This window comes from Neofelis nebulosa, chromosome 11 (assembly GCF_028018385.1).
Source record: "Neofelis nebulosa isolate mNeoNeb1 chromosome 11, mNeoNeb1.pri, whole genome shotgun sequence".
Lineage (NCBI taxonomy): Eukaryota > Metazoa > Chordata > Mammalia > Carnivora > Felidae > Neofelis > Neofelis nebulosa.
In genome coordinates, this window is record NC_080792.1 from 68,053,721 (window position 1) to 68,076,202 (window position 22,482).

Here is a 22,482-nt window from a genome sequence, read left to right on the forward strand (position 1 = left end):
CCAGCAACCCTCAGTTTGTTCTCCATATTTATGAGTCTCCTCTGTTTGTCCTCCTCCCTGTTTTTATATTATTTTTGTTTCCCTTCCCTTTTGTTCATCTGTTTTGACTCTGAAAGTCCTCATACGAGGCAAGTCCTATGAATTTTGTCTTTCTCCGACTGAGTAATTTCACTTAGCGTAATCCCTCCAGTTCCATCCATGTAGTTGCAAATGGCAAGATTTCATTCTTTTTGATTGCCGAGTAATACTCCATGGAATCTATATACCACATCTTCTTTTTTTTAATTTTTTTAATGTTTTATTCATTTTTGAGACAGGGAGAGACAGCATGAACAGGGGAGGGTCAGAGAGAGGGAGACACAGAATCTGAAAAAGGCTCCAGGCTCTGAGCTGTCACCACAGAGCCCGACGCCGGGCTTGAGCTCACGGACTGCGAGATCATGACCTGAGCCAAAGTTGGCCGCTTAACCGACTGAGCCACCCAGGCGCCCCATACCACATATTCTTTATCCATTCATCCATCAGTGGACAGTTGGGCTCTTTGCATACTGTGGCTATTGTTGAGAGTGCTGCTATAAACATGGCGGTGCATGTGTCCCTTTGAAACAGCACACCTGTATCCCTTGCATAAATGCCTAGTAGTGCAATTGCTGGGTGGTAGGGTAGGTCTAATTTTGGTTTTTGGAGGAAACTCCATACTGTTTTCCAGAGTGGCTGCACCAGCTTGCATTGCCACCAACAATGGAAAAGAGATCCTCTTCTCTGCATCCTCGCCAACATCTGTTGTTGCGTGAGTTGTTAATGTGAGCCATTCTGACAGACGCAAGGTGGTATCTCAGTGTGGTTTTGATTTGTATGACCATCTGGATGTCTTCTTTCGAGCAGTGTCTATTCATGTCTTTTGCCCGTTACTTCACTGGATTACTTGTGTTTCGGGTGTTGAGTTTGAGAAATTCTTTGTAGATTTTGGATACTAACCCTTTATCTGATATGTCATTTGCAAATACCTTCTCCCATTCTGTCGGTTGCCTTTTCGTTTTGGTGATTGTTTCCTTCGCTGTGCACAAGCTTTTTATTTTGATGAGGTCCCCTAGTTCATTTGTGCCTTTGTTTCCCTTGCCTCCGGAGACGTTTTGAATAAGAAGCTGCTGCAGGCAAGATCTAAGAGGGTTTTGCCTGCTTTCTCCTCGAGGATTTTGATGCCTTCCTGTCTTCCATTGAGGTCTTTCATCCATTTTGAGGTTATTTTCTGTGTAATGAACAACTTTTTATGTGAACATGTTTTGATTTCTCTTGGGTATATACCTATAAATACAGTTGCTGGTTCATATGGTAACTCTGTTAAATAAACCTTTTTTGTTTGTTTGTTTTTGTTTTGTTTTTTCAACCTTTTGAGGAGGGGCAGGCACCTGGGTGGCTCAGCCGGTTGAGTGGCCAGCTCTTGATTTCAGCTCATGTCATGATCTCAGGGTTGTGGAATCGAGCCCTACATTGGGTTGGGCTCTGCCCTGAGCCTGGCGCCTGCTTGGGATTCTCTCCCTCCCTCTCCTCTGTCCCTCTACCCCACTTGTGCACTCTCTCTCAAATATGTTTAGAAAAATTGTTTTTCTAGTTTAACCTTTTGAGGAAATGCCAGACTGTTTCCAAAGTGGCAGCAACATTACATTTTCATCAGCAGTTTTTGAGAGTTCCCATTTTCCTGGTTCTTGCCAATGTTTGTCATTATCTGTTGCTTTTATGATAGCAATTCTAGTGGGTATGAAATGGCATCTTGTGGTTTTTGGTTTGCATTTTCTTATAACTAATGATGTTGAACATGTCTCTTTTATTTTTGAGAGAGACAGTGTGAGCAGGGGAGGGACAGAGAGAGAGGGAGACACAGAATCTGAAACAGGCTCCAGGCTGCGAGCTGTCAGCACAGAGCCCGATGCGGGGCTCGAACCCACGAACAGTGAGATCATGACCTGAGCCCAAGTCAGAAGCTTAACTGACTGAGCCACCCAGGCACCCCGAACATCTCCCTTTGAACGTGATTATTATCCATTTCTATATCATCTTGAAAGAACTAATCCATTCTTTTGCCCGTTTTTATATTGGATTGTCTTTTCATTATTGGAAGAGTTATTTAAATAGCCTACATGCCAATCCCTTAGCAGATATGGGATTGTCAGGTATTTTCTCCTATTTAGTCACTTGCCTTTTCACTTTCTTGATGGTGATATCTGAAGCATAGAAGTTTTTAATTTTGATGAAGTAAACTTAATCCGCTTTTGTCTTTTGGTGTCATGTCTAAGAAATCATTGCCAAATCCAGTCACAAACATATACACGTCAGCTTTTGTCGAAGAGTTTTATCATTTAGCTCTTAGATTTTAAGTTAATTTTGTATATATGCTATGGGGTAGAGGTCTGATTTTATTACTTTGCATGTGGATATCCATTTGTCCCAGTACCATTTGTTACAAAGACTATTCTCATTCCATTTAATTGTCTGGCACCCTTGTGGTAAATCAGTTCACTATAATGTGAGAGTTTATTTTTAGATTCTCAATGTTAATACATTGATCTATCTGTCTGTCCTTATGCCAGTACCGTATCAAATTTTATGAAAACTTTTTCCTAGTTATCTTGCAAATTACCAGTCACTTATGTAATAATAAAAAGTCAATGTAGTAGCACTTAACTTTGCTCCTATAGAGATTTTTGCTTCCTGAAGGACCCTTTCGCCAGCCTATGCCTTGCTGTCCCCATGACTCAATGTGAAGTCAGGCTCAAAAAGTTAAAATGCTCTTTCTTTAGTGTGTTCAGACTTTATTTATTTATTTATTTATTTATTTACTTATTTATTTTTATATTTTTATTTTATTTATTTTATTGTTTTTTAGAGCATACACAAGCAAGATGTGGGTGTGTGTGTGGGAGAGAGAGAGAGAGAGAAGAGAGAAGAGAGATAATTTTTAGCAGGTTTCACACTTAGTGTGAAGGCTGACAGGAGTCTTGATCCCATGACCCTGGGATCATGACCTGAGAGGTTGAGGCTCAACTGACTGAGCCACCCATGTTCCCTGCCTGTGCAAACTTTTAGTCTCTCAGTCAGTGCTGCCAACTTTCATTTCCATCAAATCTTGGCCACAGGATGTCTTGACTCAGTCTACCATTTACTTCATTATATTTTATTCTCTCATTATAATGCATAGACTCACCCATACTTTTCACCATCTAGGAAGGAAAAGATTAACTCTGGGCTATTCCTCTTTCCTGTTAAGCAATCTTGCTAATCCATCATCTTGCAATTCACAATGAGATCCTCTTCTGACCTGGTTCTTGTGTGTAACACTGGTGTTAATCCTATTCTTGGCACAGATCCTACATTCTTGGAAAACACAGTAGCCTGTATGGCTTTCTTTCACTTAAATAGAAAGATATGCATAGCTATGCGTTATAGCTCAGCGTATAATTAATGGAATATACCATTACATCATTCAAATAATACAGCTGTACAAAGTGAGGTAGTATTATGTTGATTTATCAGAGACAAATAGTAGATTGGTAATTTGAATGACAAAAAATTTTCGAAGCCAACTTGTATGATATGGAGAAGCATTGTGGGACAACACAAAGATGAAATGGTCTTACCTCCCCCCACAAACAAGGTTGGAGTAAGGTAAAGGAGAATGTGCAGTTAATTGAAGTAGTGCTAAAGGACAGTACATTTGTTGTGCTGCTGAGAAGATGAAAAATGATTTCATAACATTCTCTTTATTTCCTCACTGAGGGAAGGAGAATGAAGATTGAGTATTCAGTGGATTAAAAAATACTCAAAGCTGCCTATTTCCTTTAATTGAAATCCGATCAAAGGCCCAATTTTGGTTATCAGATTGACTCTTTGTAGTTTTTCAACTATTGTGCTTCAAATCATATGTCTCTGTGCTTCTACCTTCACTTGAGGGGAAATTCTAAAGAGGCATTCCTGCCTACTTGTAAGAATTGTTGTAAGTGAAGGGAATCTTAGGAAACTATCTTAGACACAGGAAGATGGCAGAGGAGTAGGAGGACTCTAGGCTTGCCTCATCCCACGAATACAACTAGATAACAATCAGCTCACCCTAAATACCCCAGAAATCGACCTGAAGACTGACAGAACAAACTCCACAACAAAAGGGAGAGAAGAGGCCACATCAAAGAAGGTCCTTGATGCAGAAATGTCGTCTAGAAGAGAAACCGATCCTGGCTGCTGCAGAGGGGAGGGAGTCGAGGTTGTGGATAAGGGTGAGAGAGAGGAACGCACAGGGGAACGCACAAAGAGAACATTTCCCCATACCCACTGGCTTGGAAAACAAGAGGGACTGAATTGCGTGAGTTCTTGCCATCAGTAGTGCTTAAAGTCTGGAGTTTTAAAGGGCATCCGGTTTAGCTGGGATAGAGCCCTGAGGTACTGCACTGCTCTTGGGCAGAGGGCGGGCAAACAACATGGGAGCATACAGCATGGATACAGTGATCTGAAGAGTGCCTGGGGCACACAGTGGGGAGATTATTTGCTCTTCTCAGAGCACATCCCTCAGAGGCAAAGTTCAGAGAGACCTGTCTGTAGGAACAAAGCCGCTGGCTGGCACCATCTCCTTCTCCTGCCCCTCACCACAAACATAAAGCCACCTGCAGGAAGCAGTGCATTGCTAACACTGGCTACCTAACTTGCTTACACCAAGCACCACCCCCTTGCCCTCTGGTGGAACTACCCTTCTCAATCACTCTTGCTTGAGTTGCAGCACAGCAGACCCCTCCCCCAAAAGACCAGGACAAACACCTGCCCACACTACATCTCCCAACCAGAGAGTTTCCCTTGGCCTCAGTTCCAGTAGAGGTGGTGACAGGTCTCATTTCCTAAGCAGACCAGAGCACACCTAGTTAAAACTCACTACATTCAGGCCAGGGACCAAACACTCACCAGACCAGGCAAGGAGAGCCTCTGCAGACGACTGGCCTGAAGGATAGCATAGCCAGAACACAACAGCAGGACACATGCAGCACACACTGGTGACACTCCCTGAAGTGCTAGACCCTAGGCATTACATGACGTCTTTTTCCTCAGTCCATTACTTTCGGGAGCAGGTGACATCACTGGCTTCCTTAAGACACAGAAGCTGTCAGATACTTAGACAAAATGAAAAGACAGAGGCATTTATCCAAATGAAAGAACAGGATAAGGCCATGGCCAGACACCGAAATGGGACAGATGTAAATAACACGCCTAATGGAGAATTTAAAACCATGATCATAAGGATATTCAGTGGACTTGAGAAAAGAATGGAAGACATCAGTGAGACCCTTACCACAGACATAAAAGAGTTCAAGGATCATAGATGAAGAGTGCAGTAAAATGAACAGCAAGCTGGAAGAAGCAGAGGAGCAAATTAATGACCTAGAAGACAAAGTAATGGAAAACAATGAAGCTGAAGAAGACAAAGAAGAATAATCCAATGAAGAATAGACTTAAGGAACTCGGTGTCTCCGTCAAATGTAAAAACATTCCTATGACAGGAGTCCCAGAAGAAGAAGACAGAGAGAAGGGGACAGATAATTGATTTGAAGACAAAATAACTGAAAAATTCCCTAATGTGGAGAAGAAAACAGATATTGAGATCTAGGAGACACAGAGAACTTCCATCAAAATTAACACCCAAAAAAAAAAAAAAATCAACACCCAAGACATGTTGTAATTAAATTTGCAAAATATACTGCTAACATCTTTTTTTTTAGTGTTTTGTTATTTGTTTTGTTTTGTTTTTGCTTTTGATTATTCTGTGACAGAACGCAGACACAAGCAGGGGAGGGGGAGAGAGAGAGAGAGAGAGAGAGAGAGAAATAGAGAGGATCCCAAGCACTCTCTGTGCTGTCAGTGCAGAGCCCACTGGAGGCTTGAACCCAGGAACCGCGTGGTCACGACTTGAGCTAAGATCAAGTCATGCTTAACCGACTGAGACATGCAGGCGCCCCACTGCTACAAATCTTAAAAGCAGCAAAACAAGTCATTAACTTCCAAGGAGAAACCCACAAGGCTAGCAGGAGATTTTTCAATAGAAACTTTGCAAGGCATAAGGAAAAGGCATGATATATTCAAAGTGCTGAATGAGAAAAATCTGCAGCCAAATATACTCTATCCAGTAAGGCTATCATTCATAATAGAAGGAGAGATAAAGAACTTCTCAGACAAACAAAAATGGAAGGAGTTTGTGACCACTAAATCAGCCTGTAAGAAATATTATCGGGAACTCTGAGTGGAAAGGAGAGATCAAAAGTGACAGTATAAAGGCAGAAAATGTAAAAGCAGTAAAAATGTATATTTCTGTAAAAAAATCAGTCAAGGAATGCCCCCAAAAAGGATGTACAATATAATAGCTTATCTAAACCATGGGGAGGAGAAAAAAAATGAGTTCTAACTTCATTGACCATCAACTTAATATAGACTGCTACACACAGAGGAGATGATATACAAATTAATGCTTATCATATACCAACACCCACTAATAAACATGCAAAGATTAAGGAGAAAGAAATCCAAATATATCATTATAGCAAATTAGAAAGACATCAAAGAGAGAAAAACAATAAAGGATTTGAGAAAATCTCCAGAAACAACCACAAAACAAGTAGTAAAATGACAATAAATAGATACCTGTCAATAATTATTTTATATATAAATGCAATAAACACTCCAACCAAAAGACCTAGGGTGACAGGATGGATTAAAAAACACGACCCATCTGTATGCTGCCTATAAAAACCTCATTTTAGACATAAAGACACCTGTAGATTAAAAGTGAGGGGATGCTTGCACTGTTGGTGGTAATGCAAACTGGTGCAGCCGCTCTGGAAAACAGTGCGGAGGTTCCTCAAAACAATTGAAAATAGAACTACCCTATGACCCCTCAATAGCACTACTGGGAATTTATGCAAAGGATACAGGAGTGCTGATTCATAGGGGCACATGTACTCCAATGTCTAAAGCAGTGCTTTCAACAACAGCCAGATTGTGGAAAGAGCCTAAATGCCCATCAACTGATGAGTGGGTAAAGAGATGTGGTTTATATATACACTGGAATACTACCTGGCAAGGAGAAAGGGTGAAATCGTGCTATCTGTTGCAATGTGGATGGAACTGGAAGGTATTATGCTACATGAAATAAGTCACAGAATGACAGATATCATAAGTTTTCGCTCATATGTGGAACTTGAGAAACTTCACAGAAGACCGTGGGGGAAGGGAAGGGGAAAAGTAGTTACAAACAGAGAAGGAGAGGGGCAAACCATAGGAGACTCTTGAATGCAGAGAACAAATAGAGGGTTGATGGGGGGAGCGGTGGGTGAGAAAGGAAAGTGGGTGGTGGGCATTGAGGAGGGCACTTGTTGGGATGAGCCCTGGGTGTTGTCTATAAGTGATGAACCACAGGAATCTACCCCCAAAACCAAGAGCACACTGTACACCCTGTATGTTAGCCAAGTTGACAATAAATTCTATTCAAAAAAAATGGAAACGAGGGGATGGAGAAAAATTTATCACGTTAAAAGAAAAAGTAGCGATACTTTTGTTAGACAAAAGAGTCCTTAAAACAAACATTGTGGGGCACCTGGGTGCCTCAGTCATTTGAGCGACCGACTAGGTCTTGGCTCAGATCATGATCTTATGGCTGGTGGCTTTGAGCCCCATGTTGGGCTCCAGGCTGACAGCATGGAGGCTGCTTGAAATTTTCTCCCCCCCTTTCTATGTCCCTCCCCAACTCTGTCTCTCTCAAAATAAATAAACTTAACCAAAAACAAAGACTGTAGCAAGAGCCAAAGAATGCTACTATATCATAATAATTCCAATAGGAAGATCTAACAATTGTAAATATTTATGCACCCACCCACTATATCATAATAATTCCAATAGGAAGATCTAACAATTGTAAATATTTATGCACCCACCATGAGAGCACTCAAGTACATAAAACAATAACCAACATAAAAGAACTAATTGATAATAATACAGTAATAGGGTAATTTAACACCCCATTTACATCAATAGATCTTAGTTAAAAAAATCACCAAAAAATACATCTTAACAGAAAATCACCAAAGAAAGAGTGGCTTTGAGCCATACAGAGAAAGACAGATACCATATGTGTTCACTCTTTTGTGGATCCTGAGAAGCTTAACAGGAACCCATGGGGGAGGGGAAGGAAGAAAAAAAGAGGTTAGAGTGGGAGAGAGCCAAAGCATAAGACACTCTTAAAAACTGAGAACAAACTGAGGGCTGATGGGGGGTGGGAGGGAGCGGAGGGTGGGTGATGGGTATTGAGGAGGGCACCTGTTGGGATGGGCACTGGGTGTTGTATGGAAGCAAATGTGACAATAAATTTCATATATTAAAAAAAAAAAAAAAGAAAAGAAAAAAAAGAAAGAATGGCTTTGAATGGCAGAGAGGACCAGATTGGATTTAAGAGATTTTTTCAGAACGTTCCATCCTAAAACAGAATACACGTTGTTTTCAAGTGTACATGGAATATTCTCAAGAATGGATCACAAACAAAAAACAGGCCTTAATTATTAAAAAACAATACATGCAGGTTAAATAATGTGCTACTACACTGGAATGGGTTAAGCAGGAAATACAAGAAGAAATTTTAAAAAATACATGTATACAAATGGAAATGAGAAAACAATGGTCTGAAACTTTTGAGATGCTGCAAAAGTAGTCCTAAGAGGGAAGTACAAAGCAATATAAGCCTACTTCAAGAAGCAAGAAAAATTTCAAACAACCTAACCTTACACCTAAAGGAGCTAGAAAAAGAACAACAAATGAAGCCTGAAGCCAGCAAAAGAAAGCAAGTCATAATGATCAGAGCAGGGGGCCCTTGGGTGGCTTCACTGGTTAAGTGTCTGACTCTCGATTTTGGCTCAGGTCGTGATCCCACAGTAGTGAGATCGAGCCCCGTGTTAGGCTCTCTGCTGGCAGCATGGAACCTGTCTGGGATTCTCTCTCTCTCTCTCTCTCTCTCTCTCTCTCTGCCCATCCCCCACTCATGTGTGGTCTCTCTCAAAATAAAATTAAAAAAAGAGATTAAAGCAGAAATGAATGATAGACAAACAAAAAACAGATAAAACTAGAACAGATCAATGAAGCCTAGAGCTGGTTCTTTGTGAAAATTAATAAAACTGATAAGGCGTTAGCCAGAGTAATCAACAAGAAAATAGAAAAGACCAAAATAAATAAAACCACAAATGTGAGAGTAGAAATAAGAACCAACACCACAGAGATACAAACATTTATGAGAGAATATTGTGAAAAACTGTATGCCAACAAATTGGACAACTTAGAAGAAATGAATAAATTCCTAGAAACATATAACTTACCAAACTAAAACAAGAAGAAATAGAAATTTGAAAAAAAAAACATCAATAACCAGCAAGGAAACTGAATCAGGAATCAAAAAACTCTCAACAAACACAAGTCTAGGACGAGATGACTTCAGATGTAAATTTTAACATGTAAAGAAGAGCTAATACCAAAAAAGAAAGAAGAAAGAAAGAAAGAAAGAAAGAAAGAAAGAAAGAAAGAAAGAAAGAAAGAAAGAAAGAAAGAAAGAAAGAAAGAAAGAAAGAAAGAAGAAAGAAGAAAAAGTTTAACCTGTCCTTTTCAAATTGTTCCAGAAAAACATAAAAGAAAGGGAAATTTCCAAATTCATTCTATGCCAGCTTTACCCTGATTCCCAAACCAGATAAAGACACCGCAAAGAGAATTACAGGCCAGCATCTCTGATGAACATGCAAAAATCTTCAAGAAAATAAGCAAACTGAATCCAACAATACATTAAAAAATCATTCACCAGGGGCAGGGGCAGCTGGGTGGCTTAGTCAGGTAAGCATCCAACTTCAGCTCAGGTTACGATCTCATGGTCCGTGGGTTTGAGCCCAGTTTCAGGCTCTGTTGACAGCTTGGACCCTGGAGCCTATTTCAGATTCTGTGTTTCCATCTCTCTCTGTCCCTCCCCCTGCTTGTGCTTTTTCTCAAAAATAAATAAACATTAAAAACATCATTCAGTGTAACCAAATGGGATTTATCCCTGGTTTGCAGGGATAGTTCAATATTTGCAAATCAATGAATGTGATACCTCATATTAATTTTCAAAAAAAGCATAAAATCATATCATTGCAATAGATGCAGAAAAATAATTTGACAAACTATAACAAGCTATAACATCCATTCATGATGGATGTTTTTTTTTTCATTTTATTTATTTATTTTTATTTTATTTTTTTTTCAATATATGAAATTTATTGTCAAAATGGTTTCCATACAACACCCAGTGCTCATCCCAAAAGGTGCCCTCCTCAATACCCATCACCCACCCTCCCCTCCCTCCCACCCCCCATCAACCCTCAGTTTGTTCTCAGTTTTTAAGAGTCTCTTATGCTTTGGCTCTCTTCCACTCTAACCTCTTTTTTTTTTTTTTTCCTTTCCCGTCCCCCATGGGTTTCTGTTAAGTTTCTCTGGATCCACATAAGAGTGAAACCATACCTTTCTCTGTCTGGCTTCTTTCACTTAGCATCACACTCTCCAGTTCCATCCACGTTGCCACGAAGGGCCATATTTCATTCTTTCTCATTGCCCTGTAGTACTCCATTGTGTATATAAACCACAATTTCTTTATCCATTCATCAGTTGATGGACATTTAGGCTCTTTCCATAATTTGGCTATTGTTGAGAGTGCTGCTATAAACATCGGGGTACAAGTGCCCCTATGCATCAGTACTCCTGTATCCCTTGGGTAAATTCCTAGCAGTGCTATTGCTGGGTCATAGGGTAGGTCTATTTTTAATTTTCTGAGGAACCTCCACACTGCTTTCCAGAGCGGCTGTACCAATTTGCATTCCCACCAACAGTGCAAGAGGGTTCCCGTTTCTCCACATCCTCTCCAGCATCTATAGTCTCCTGATTTGTTCATTTTGGCCACTCTGACTGGCGTGAGGTGATATCTGAGTGTGGTTTTGATTTGTAGTTCCCTGATAAGGAGTGACGTTGAGCATCTTTTCATGTGCCTGTTGGCCATCCGGATGTCTTCTTTAGAGAAGTGTCTCTTCATGTTTTCTGCCCATTTCTTCACTGGGTTATTTGTTTTTCGGGTGTGGAGTTTGGTGAGCTCTTTATAGATTTTGGATACTAGCCCTTTGTGCAATATGTCATTTGCAAATATCTTTTCCCATTCCATTGGTTGCCTTTTAGTTTTGTTGGTTGTTTCCTTTGCTGTGCAGAAGCTTTTTATCTTCATAACGTCCCAGTAATTCATTTTTGCTTTCAATTCCCTTACCTTTGGGGATGTGTCGAGTAAGAGATTGCTACGGCTGAGGTCAGAGAGGTCTTTTCCTGCTTTCTCCTCTAGGGTTTGAATTGTTTCCTGTCTCACATTCAGGTCCTTTATCCATTTTGAGTTTATTTTTGTGAATGGTGTGAGAAAGTGGTCTAGTTTCAACCTTCTGCATGTTGCTGTCCAGTTCTCCCAGCACCATTTGTTAAAGAGACTTTTTTCCATTGGATGTTCTTTCCTGCTTTGTCAAAGATGAGTTGGCCATACGTTTGTGGGTCTAGTTCTGGGGTTTCTATTCTATTCCATTGGTCTATGTGTCTGTTTTTGTGCTAATACCATGGTGTCTTGATGATGACAGCTTTGTAGTAGAGGCTAAAGTCTGGGATTGTGATGCCTCCTGCTTTGGTCCTCTTCTTCAAAATTACTTTGGCTATTCGGGGCCTTTTGTGGTTCCATATGAATTTTAGGATTGCTTGTTCTAGTTTCGAGAAGAAGGCTGGTGCAATTTTGATTGGGATTGCATTGAATGTGTAGATAGCTTTGGGTAGTATTGACATTTTGACAATATTTATTCTTCCAATCCATGAGCAGGAATGTCTTTCCATTTCTTTATATCTTATTCAATTACCTTCATAAGGTTTCTGTAGTTTTCAGCATACAGATCTTTTACATCTTTGGTTAGATTTATTCCTAGATATTTTATGCTTCTTGGTGCAATGGTGAATGGGATCAGTTTCTTTATTTGTCTTTCTGTTGCTTCATTGTTAGTGTATAAGAATGCAACTGATTTCTGTACATTGATTTTGTATCCTGCAACTCTGCTAAATTCATGTATCAGTTCTAGCAGACTTTTGGTGGAGTCCATCGGATTTTCCATGTATAATATCATGTCATCTGCAAAAAGTGAAAGCTTGACTTCATCTTTGCCAATTTTGATGCCTTCGATTTCCTTTTGTTGTCTGATTGCTGATGCTAGAACTTCCAACACTATGTTAAACAACAGCGGTGAGAGTGGGCATCCCTGTCGTGTTCCTGATCTCAGGGAAAAAGCTCTCAGTTTTTCCCCATTCAGGATGATGTTAGCTGTGGGCTTTTCATAAACGGCTTTTATGATCTTTAAGTATGTTCCCACTATCCCTACTTTCTCAAGGGTTTTTATTAAGAAAGGGTGCTGAATTTTGTCAAAGGCCTTTTCTGCATCGATTGACAGGACCATATGATCATGATGGAGGTTTTGAATAGCAGCACACCTCAACAAAGTAGGCTTAGAGGAACCATACCTCGACATAATAAAGGCCATATATGGAAAATGAACAGCTAATATGATCCTAACTGGGGAAAAACTGAGAGAAAAACTTCTTAGATCTTGCTTCTAGTTATCTGCTTCTTCTCATTAGCACGGTTGGTTGTTAATAAATTAATCTTAACATTTATTACATCCTACTTTAATGGAGACCAACTTCTCCTATACAAGTTTATGTGTCTTATCTCTTTTTTTTCATCCACTGTTCCATTTATCATTTTTGTTTCTTCTTAACAAACTCCCCAAAGGTTAGATTTCTTTTGTTCACAAATCTGTTAGGAAAAGTGTGCCAGGACAGCTAGTGTCTGCCCCGCTCAGCTTCAGGTGGGGCAACTGAAAGATTTGGGGCTGGATCCATTTGAAGACTTGTTCACTAACATCTGGTTGTTGATGCTGGCTGTTGCCTGGGACTGCAGTTCAGGAGGCAGCAGAAACACTTAAACTGACACACCTAGACCCTCTTTGTGGCCTAGACTTCCTCACTAGATGGGGAGCTAGATTCCAAGTAAGCAGCCTGAGATACAGAGCAAGGCAGAAGCTGTATCGCCTTTTGTCACCTAGGCTTGGAATACACACAGCAGCATAGTCACATATTCTGTTCATTAGGAGCAAGTCACTAAGGTTGTACCATGGTCTATTTTTTTATGGAATTAATATTTGAAACCTATGGACACCTTTAAAAAGCAGTATAATTTACCCACTGGCCACAAATGTTTGTATTCCTCCCACCTGAAAAATACATTCACTCCCCTCCCCCTCCAATACCTCCTGCAAGTTTCAGTTATCATGGCATCAGGTTCAAGGCTTGAGTCCAAGATCTTACCATCTTAATCAGGTGCAGTGGGGATAAGCTGCCTGGGTTATGGTATCTAAAGTATAGCCCCTTGAGTGCAAGTGTTCTCAATATGAGGACTTGAGAACAAAAGAGACAGTTATTTACCACTCACAAATGCAACATTCTAGTCAACTGCTGAAGACTCTCCCATTCAGAAAAAGAAGATGGGAAGCACCCTAGTCCGTAAGAGTTTTGAAATATAGCCTGATGCATGCTGTCAGTTCTTAAGTTAGGACTTAGCCCTAACCACGGGAATACTTTCTCCATGTCTCTTCCCTTTCTTTACTCTTTGAGCTCTTGGTTCCTTCCTTTTCATAAGGAATGACCTGTATTTGCAGCTGTTTTTTCATCCTGCTTCCTCCCTGTGGGGCTTCTGAGACCCAAAGGCCTCTTTTCATTTTGCACGATTTGGTCTCTTTTAGTCCAAGCTAGCAAATAGTATGTTTGCTACTATAAATGTCTTACCTTTTTTTAGTTTTCTGTAATTATTACTGGATTTCATGCCGTGTTTTAGCAAAGCGACCCTCCCAAGTCCTTTTGAGATCAGCTTTTCGCTTCAGGTTTCCTGTGAAGCACTTATATGACAATGCCTTTAAAATTCGTCTACTCTTGGGGCTCCTGGCTGGCTCAGTTGGTAGAGCATGTGACACTTGATCTCTGGGTGCTGAGTTTAAGCCCCATGTCGGGTGTGGAACCTACTTTAAAAAAAAAATCTTATACTCTTAAGATCCCTAAAGAAATTGGAGGCATACCTTAAATCTTTCTGTTTTCCTGGTAGCACCCTGGATTTTCTCGTAACCCAAAAGCCATTTCTTCATGTCAGCATTATTTGACAGTTCCACATGTAGAGAGGCTGTAAATGAGAAACAGATACTTGAACCCACTAAGTCCTGGTTCCTTTCAGTTGCATAGTCTTTCTTTAGTTTCTCTTTCCTATCTGTTTTACTCTCAGGTATTTTGTAGCATGACTTCCCTTTCCTCCAGTGTCATTTTCTTCACTTGCTTAGAAACCCTTGCTGTCAGCCTCTTCACAGGCCATCAGGCTTCCACTAAGAGTCTCGTGGAGGCCCTTTTTGGGTCTCATTCTTATGCTTTTCTACATCTTTCCAGGTTCCACCTACCTCCTGGTTCAAAGGAAGTTTAGTTTTAGGTATTTGAATAGCAGCACACCATTTTTAGTATCAGTATCTGTGGTAGTAATTTACTGCTGCATAATAAGCCACCTCAAATCCTAGTAGTTCAAAACATCATTTATCTTGTTCACCAATCTTTAGTTTAGGCAAAGCAGAGTAGGGCAACTCATTTCTTCTTTTGGCATCAGCTGGCATAACTGGAAGCTGGAGACTAGAATCATCTAAAGGCTTGTTCATGCACGTGTTTGGCTGTTGAAGCTGGCCTTTGGCTAGGACGTTGGCTAGTCTCAGCTGGAGTATCTACATGAAGACTCACTAGGTAGCCTGGCATTCCTCACAACGTAGTGGCTGGGTTCTAAGGGTGAGCTTCCCTAGAGAAAGAAAGTCAGATGGAAGCTGTATCACATTTTCCAAGCTGGCCTTAAAAATCACAGCAGTTCTGCATATTCTGCTCCCTAGAAACCAGTTACTGAAGCCAGCATATATTTAAGGGGCAGGATTTTCACAGAAGTATCAACAAATTTATAAAACGACCACATCCACTCACCTTGTCTTACCAATCATATATAATGGATGGAAGACCTTCCCAACTCAGCATCACTGAAACTCCAGCCAGTTTTGTTGTTGTGGTTGTTGTTGTTGTTGTTTAGTATGATCTCTTATTTCCTAGAAAGTAACAAAGGTTTACAAGATAACAGTATTGAATTAATTTTTTTTTGTCTCAAAAAAATATGTGGATTATCCAATTAAAGTTTTATACTGGGAGATGTGATTTCATAACCTGGAGAATCATTTCTCCTAGGAACACAGTTCAAATTAGCATTAAAACATTTGCAGCTCCGAAAAAGGCCGTGGCATTAGAAACATTACTTATAGATTCATGACTTAGAGTCTTATTTTCAGAGTCTTATCTTGGGAAGTATTTTTGAACTCGGGCATACATAAGTCAATATGATATTGCTAAAACTTCTTTAAAAATTATGGAGTGTTAAGATCGGGGAAGGGCTAAGAGACTTTCTCCTAAGAGGGGACTTATTTTATGAAAGAAAGATATGAAAGAATGATAGAAAAATAAAAGTATAGAATCAAGTGCAAATGTTGTGTAGTAAAGACAATGATAGCAAAGATCTATTTCAGTAACACCTGATGGCTTTAACTTTGCTCTTGATTTTCTGAGTTGTTTAAGGGTCCACATTCTAAGACAGGGAACATTTTATTGCAAATGAGTTTATTTAACATTTTGAGTGCCTGGCTGGTTCAGTTACCCTTGATGTTGAGATTGTGAGTTCAAGCCTCACACTGGGCTTAGAGGTTACTTAAAATCTGAAAAAAAATTTTGATAGTAGTTTTGGGTTAGACTCTTTTCACTCCACTTCCAAACTATAGTGTTTTATTCATGCAGGCTGATGTCCTTACAACAGAACTGGAAACTACATCTTCAAAATGTCTACACCTGGATGCAAAAAATCAAATTCTTCAACAAGAGTTATTATCAATGAAAGCTTTCAAAGGACAATGTGAAAAACTAGAGAGCAATAACAAGAAGTTACAACAAGAAGTAGTAAAATTGAAACAATTTATGGAAATGAATATGGTAGAGCGCAGTCAAGTGGAACAGTATAAACGGGAGGTTGAAGAAGGAGCACGACTGGACATAGAAAAATTACACGAAGTCAACCTGTTTTTACAGGTTAATTGATTGATCTGTAATGTGCTTTCATTCATTTCACTGCAGATTACATTTTGGATAGATGTGTTGTATGGGTTTCCTCTACTTGCTTTATGGTAACTTGTAGACTCTGGAGGCATTTGTTCCTCCCTTTAACGAGTTCAGTTTTCATCATTGTTCCTACTAAATCGAGAGGATAAGAAAAAATGATGATTTAAACAACTAGTCTCACTATTAAGAGGAAAAGAAAAATTATGATTTAAAAATTGCACTGTACTTGGATTATTCTTAAGGTTATTGTCGACTTTAAAAATTTTGTCATTGATTCTATTATTTGAATTATCAGATTGTGTGAATACTAATACAAGAATGATTGAACTTTAATTTTATAAATCATATTTAATTCAGTTGACATTGATGATAAATATTTTACACTTGAGCTTTTTTTTCATTTAAAATTGCTCTCTGAATCATTGACTCAGAACTAAAGGAAACAGGTATAATTAATTATTCAGATTATAGCTGTTTTAAAACTATCCCGTTAATTTGCTTTAGGCACAAGCAGCAGCTCAAGAAAACTTGGACCAGTTAAGAGAAAATGCTCATGCTTCAACGAGAAGTCAAATGGAACTTAGAATTAAAGATCTGGAATCTCAGGTCTCTACAATGAAGACGTCTCAAGAAGAATCCACTAAAACAGAGTTGGAAACCTACAGGCAACTCTACCTAGAAGAATTAAAAGTTAGCAAGTCCTTGAGAAATAAGCTGAACAGGTAAGCCAAAACAGAATCATAGACAAGAAATTTAGCTTATTAATTTGCCTCTAAAGCATAATTTCTGTGGAGCCAAGATCATGAGATGAGTAGGAAGTGAAAGCCAACTAGATCATGTAATTTTGGAAAATGATGTTTCTAAGTGAACTTACCTTTGAAATGTTAGTCCAGGACAGTTTGCATCCCTCCTCTTGTTTTTGGTTCTTTTTGGTTTTACAGGACCTCTTCCCCCACCCCACCCCCCGCACCCCCCGCCCTGTATATTTTCCATTGATCGGATCTGCTAGTCTTTAAGTGCATTGTTTGAAGCTTTCTCATTTAGAAGTATATTATTATAAAATTGCTTGCCAGAAGTACTCTAAATAGAAATGTCGATGAGTTCATTTTTGGAAGATGACATCTTTAACCTAAAAGCTCAAGTACTACTACTACTCATCCTGGCAGCTTGGTACATTTATTCTCTTGATTGTGAACTTTGGTATTATTACTAGAGTGGGCCTTGAGACAAACTATCCTTTATGTTTTTTCTACTTTACATAATGGCATATATGTGAAATACAGAAAGACTCACACAGGGCTGAAGGGGAGTATAATTCCCAAAGTGGCTAAAACGAGCACCATGGTGGGAGGGAGACAGAAAGGGCAGATTCTGCCTCCAGTGCCTTGGTAACTGTTATAAGCTAATTGCCTCTGTAGCTGTTTTAGTTCTTTCTGATCACACCTCTGCCATCTACTATCTCCCCTAGAGCTTGTTGGTCTCACTGATTCCTCGGTGTCAGATGCTCAGTTTCTTTGAGATAGTAAGTGAAATGTACAAGAGTGGTGAAAGCAAATACTTGAAAATGACTTTGAGGGATGGTTTATTTTTATATCTGTAAACAGGTTTACGAAATATAAGTATGTATATATAATGGCATCCTGAAGGATCCTGCCGGTACAGCCATTCCAGAAGACAGCAAGTATTATTCATTAAGCCGTGTACATCACTGATAGCCACTTCTCTCCCTTCCCTCATTTGAATTGTTCGTTAGGGGTCCCCCTGGAAACATAAGTATTTCTTTAGAACAATTTTAAAAGTATAATTTTAGATAGTAGGTGTGCTCTGTCACATGTTCAGTGTTAAAACACTGTTCAATGGCAAATGCTATATACTATTATGGAAACTTAAAAAGATGTAAGTCATTTAGGAATGATTTAGGGAAAAAGAAAATGTATTTGTGTCTTTTAATCTTCACAGGACTAATGAGAGGCTGTCAGAGAGCAATACAAAACTTCTTGCGGAGAGACAGCAGCATCAAACTTTACTCAGGACTCTTACTATGAGCCCAGGCCTGGAAACACCTTATTGTGGACATTTTGAAAATAATTCAGTGCTCAATGGAAACCTTACTCCAAGAGGAAACTTGGTGATTCCTACCTTAAAACCACGGCCGTCATATGACTACTGGGAGACTTCCTTGTGGAAGGTTAGTTATATTATCTGTTTTACTTTGGGTTTCAGATATCTGATATAATTGTTGCTTTTAATTTGGTGAAATTCTGAGTTGTTTCAGTAACTAATACATATGAAGTAAAAGTCAATTATCTGTGCTAAGAAAGAACTGAGGTAAATTTTATATATATATATATATATATATATATATATATATATATATATATATATGTTAGTCCCTTGATGTCTCATTTCCAAGAGATACTTATTTTTATTTTATTTTAGCGAGAGAATGAGTGAGTGCATGCAGGGGAGGGGCAAAAGGAGAGGGAGAAAGAGAATCCCAAGCAGGTTTCATGCTCAGCACAGAGCCCAATGTGGGGCTCAGTCTCAAAACCATGAGATCATGACCTGAATCAAAATCAAGATTTGGACACTGAAAACAACTGAGCCACCCAGGTGTGCCACAAGAGACACCTAGTATTAACTGTATTCAATAAATATAACTAAACTGACCCATGTTAAATTTCTTGCAAAGCTTTCATTTAAATTTGATTTTAGAAAGTAAATGTTATTGCCTTCTGACCACAGGTACACTTAGATGCTTGGACTTATTTTCAGTTGGCAGTGGTTCATAAACATTTGAAGGTTTTGCTATCATCCAGTTTTTGCACCCCTGTATGTCAGTGAATGATCGTCCTCCAAACACTTAACGACATATGAATGTTTACTATTTAAAAGAATCCAAGGGGGTGCCTGGGTGGCTCAGTCATTTCAGCGTCTAACTCTTGATCTCAGCTCAGGTTTTGATCTCAGGGTCATGAGTTCAAGTCCCGCATTGGGATCTACATTAAGCATGGAGGCTACTTTAAAAAAAAAAAAAAAGAATCCACGGTAAGTCCTTTTTATGAATTAAATCAACTTGAAACACTAAAATGGTTAATTTCTCTTCTAAGTTAAATTTTTGCTATTTTCTTACATGAGAATACATCTTTAATTGCTTTCTTACTTATGGCTCTCTTTTTTCTTTTTCCTTTTTTTTTTAACTTATAGCACCTTTGTTTCAATTTTTATTGAATCGCTCTTGATGAACTATTGTAGAGCATTTTATAAATAGCTAAATCAAGCAAATATTTGCATTTTTAAAATAAAGCTTTTATTTCTTCAAATGAGTTCTTTGCCCCTTTCTCTTTTCTTTTTCTGGAACCCCTTGAATGCAAGTATTATTACACTGGATGTTGTCCCACAGGTCCCTTAACCTAGTCTCACTTTCAAAGTTCTTTTTTCTTTTTGTTTTTCATCTTGGATGATTTCTACTACCCTGTCTTGCAAATTGTTGATCTGTTCTTCTGCATCTTTGTACCTGCTGTTGATTCCCTCTAGTGTATTTGTCATTTCTCTTATTGTATCCTTCAGCTCTGATTGGTTCTTTTTTATATTTTCTATCTCTTTGTTGATGTTATCACTGGATCCATTCATTCTCCTCCCAAGTTCACTGAGCATCTTTATGACCTTTACCTTGAACTCTTTATGAGGTACATCACTTATCTCTGTTTTTTTTCTTAGTTTTTTTTTCTTAGTTTTGTTAGTTTCTTTTTTCTTAGGTTTTGTCATGTTCTTTCATTTGGAAGGTATTCCTCTGTGTCCTCAGTTTGTCTGACTTTCTATGTTTGTTTCTAAAATGGTTTCTTTCAACTTTTTCTCTCTTTTGAGTGGGCGTTGCTTTTGAACAATGTACATTAGTTATGAAGTCAAGGAAGAAGAGAATGTTTCTGTAAGTGTTGTCTAGTCATTTTTCTTGGTGGAGCTGTGACAGGTGACACTGGGTAGGTGGCAAGTAACACTGCTCTTCTCTTTCTAAATTCAGAACACAGGAGACAGGGAGATGGAGAGAAATTTAGTAGCTTTATTACTAATACACACTAACAAATTGGAGGATATGGTTTAGGTTATGTTAGCCACATTGGGCTTCCTCCCAAATTGGGCACTTCCCCACACAGTTGTAAATTGAGGAAACAAATGCTTGACCCCCATCCCGGGGGCCGGGTGCTTACCCCAGAGCTGAGAGCAGACCCAAATTCATGTTACTGTGGGCAGGCACATCTTTTCAAAGAGGAGATTCAGAAACACATAAGCACTGCTTAGCTCCTTCTCCCAAATTCACCCATTAGGTAAGTCTCCCTTCCTGTCGGGAGGGAGAGAGAGATAAGTCCAAATGTGAGAAGTGAAGGTTCACCTATTATTTCTGACCAGATTTAAATTATAAATAAAGTGAATTGTGTCTTTTGTACATACCAACTAATGATGAGACGTTAGACAGAAGCATGCTAGATGGGAAAGAGAAATCTGTTGGGTTTTAAATTTTGCTGTAAATAACCACACCATGGGTTCCCTCATTTGTTGATTGATTTTGATAAACCAAAATTTCTTGGGAAGAAATAAATCATTCTTTCAGGAAGAATTTCCTCAGTTTCAGCTTGCTTGCTTCACCTAAAGCTTCTCTCTCTCAAGTTCTCTGTCCTGTGGTTTAAAAACGTTGTGCTTAAAAACTGACTGCTACTAAAAGGAGTTAACATAATTTCTGTTCCTTTATTTTTATTCATGACTTTAAAATTTGTAATTTAGTTAGAGAGCTACTATTGTGTGCCTCATACCTAAACATTATTGAGCCACATGACAAAGTTTTATGTATTCATTTTCTCTGAGTTATACTTAAAATATACGTATTTTTCCTGACTATGAGGAAGTAACTGGCATAGAACTCTAGGCTTGGTAAGACCAGAAGTGTATTCCTGGTCTGCATCTAGTTGGTTTCATGACCTCAGGCAAAGTACACTCTCTCTGAGCCCTTTCTGTCTATTATGCAAAATTCGGGATTTTGACTAAATTAGTGACTTTTATACCTTCAAAATAATTTTGTTTTCAAAGAATAGAACGTAATTTTTTTTTGCATTATACTGTATTGAGTAAAACAGAGAGAAGTAGAGTTGTCTAACTAAAGGAGAGATGGAGACTATGGCTGTGACTTCCTTGTCCCTCAATCCTGCAGTGTCCCCAACCAAACCTTAGATTTCTATGGGCCATATTTGAATGCTAACAGTAATGAGAAAATCCTTCTAATTAAAAATTCTTTAAAAATGTTCTTTGAATTAAACTTTGCTGATATATAGCTTTTCTGTGTATAATTTTCTCACCCTCTTATATTTCTGATAAATGGAATGGTATACATAAAAGTACACACGTGTCCTTATTCATGGACTTGAAAGCTATTTTCACCATCGAAACACAGTTTTCACCTAGAAATAAACATAAAGGTCACAGAGGTAAATATTTAGGAAAAGAGCTTTTGGGGAAAAGATGCAACATTACCTTGGTAGTTCCTTAAGTCTTGTCATGTAAAAAACGTGGTTTATATTTTATATCGTATTTATTAATGGTAATATAAAGTTGTTTGAATAAAGCCTTCCCCCATCATCTTGTATTGAGTTATTAATTTTATAAGTCTGGTATAGTAATGTTGTCCCATTCATTTTATAAGCCTGAATATAATGCTATTGTCAAAAAAGTGTTATGGTTCCTCAAAAACTTAAAAATAGATATTCATTAATTCCACTACTGCGTATTTACCCAAAGAAAATGAAAACACTAATTTGAAAAGCTGTGTGCATCCCTATGTTTATTGAGACATTGTTTGCAATAACCAAAATATGGAAGCAACCTAAGTGTCCATCGATAGATGAATGGATAAAGAAGATGTGTAATATGTATACAATGAAATATACCTCAGCTATCAAAAAGAATGAGATCTTGCCATTTGTGACAACATTGATAGACCTAGAGGGTATTATGCTAGGTGAAATAAATCGGAGAAAGACAAATAAATACCATCTGATTTCACTTACATGTGGAATATAAAAAAACTAAACAAGTCAACAAACAGAATCATAACTACAGAGGACACATTGGTGGTTGGTAGGGGGGAGGTGGGTAGAGAGT

General features: G+C 38.6%; 1 protein-coding gene and 1 long non-coding RNA gene across 9 annotated transcripts in view; one reads left to right on the plus strand and one right to left on the minus strand.

The window, feature by feature from the left end:
• Positions 1-22,482, plus strand: part of LOC131490564 (ankyrin repeat domain-containing protein 26-like) — a 246,121-nt gene that overhangs the window by 81,068 nt on the left and 142,571 nt on the right. For 3 of the 7 annotated variants that reach the window (XM_058693070.1, XM_058693073.1, XM_058693072.1), the window contains 3 exons: positions 16,015-16,302; positions 16,837-17,054; positions 18,292-18,520. The exons of the other annotated variants lie outside the window; for them this stretch is intronic. In XM_058693070.1, coding sequence (XP_058549053.1) covers positions 16,015-16,302; positions 16,837-17,054; positions 18,292-18,520 — 735 coding nt within the window. The remainder of the gene's footprint in view (positions 1-16,014; positions 16,303-16,836; positions 17,055-18,291; positions 18,521-22,482) is intronic. 7 annotated transcript variants of the gene reach the window in all.
• LOC131490571 (uncharacterized) lies at positions 19,620-21,416 on the minus strand. 2 transcript variants are annotated; one of them, XR_009251130.1, is made up of 3 exons: positions 20,782-21,367; positions 20,541-20,671; positions 19,620-20,343 (listed from the first exon to the last, which is right to left on the minus strand). It is a non-coding gene; the product is annotated as an uncharacterized LOC131490571 (long non-coding RNA). The 2 variants fall into 2 exon arrangements; XR_009251129.1 differs by having other exon boundaries at positions 20,541-21,416.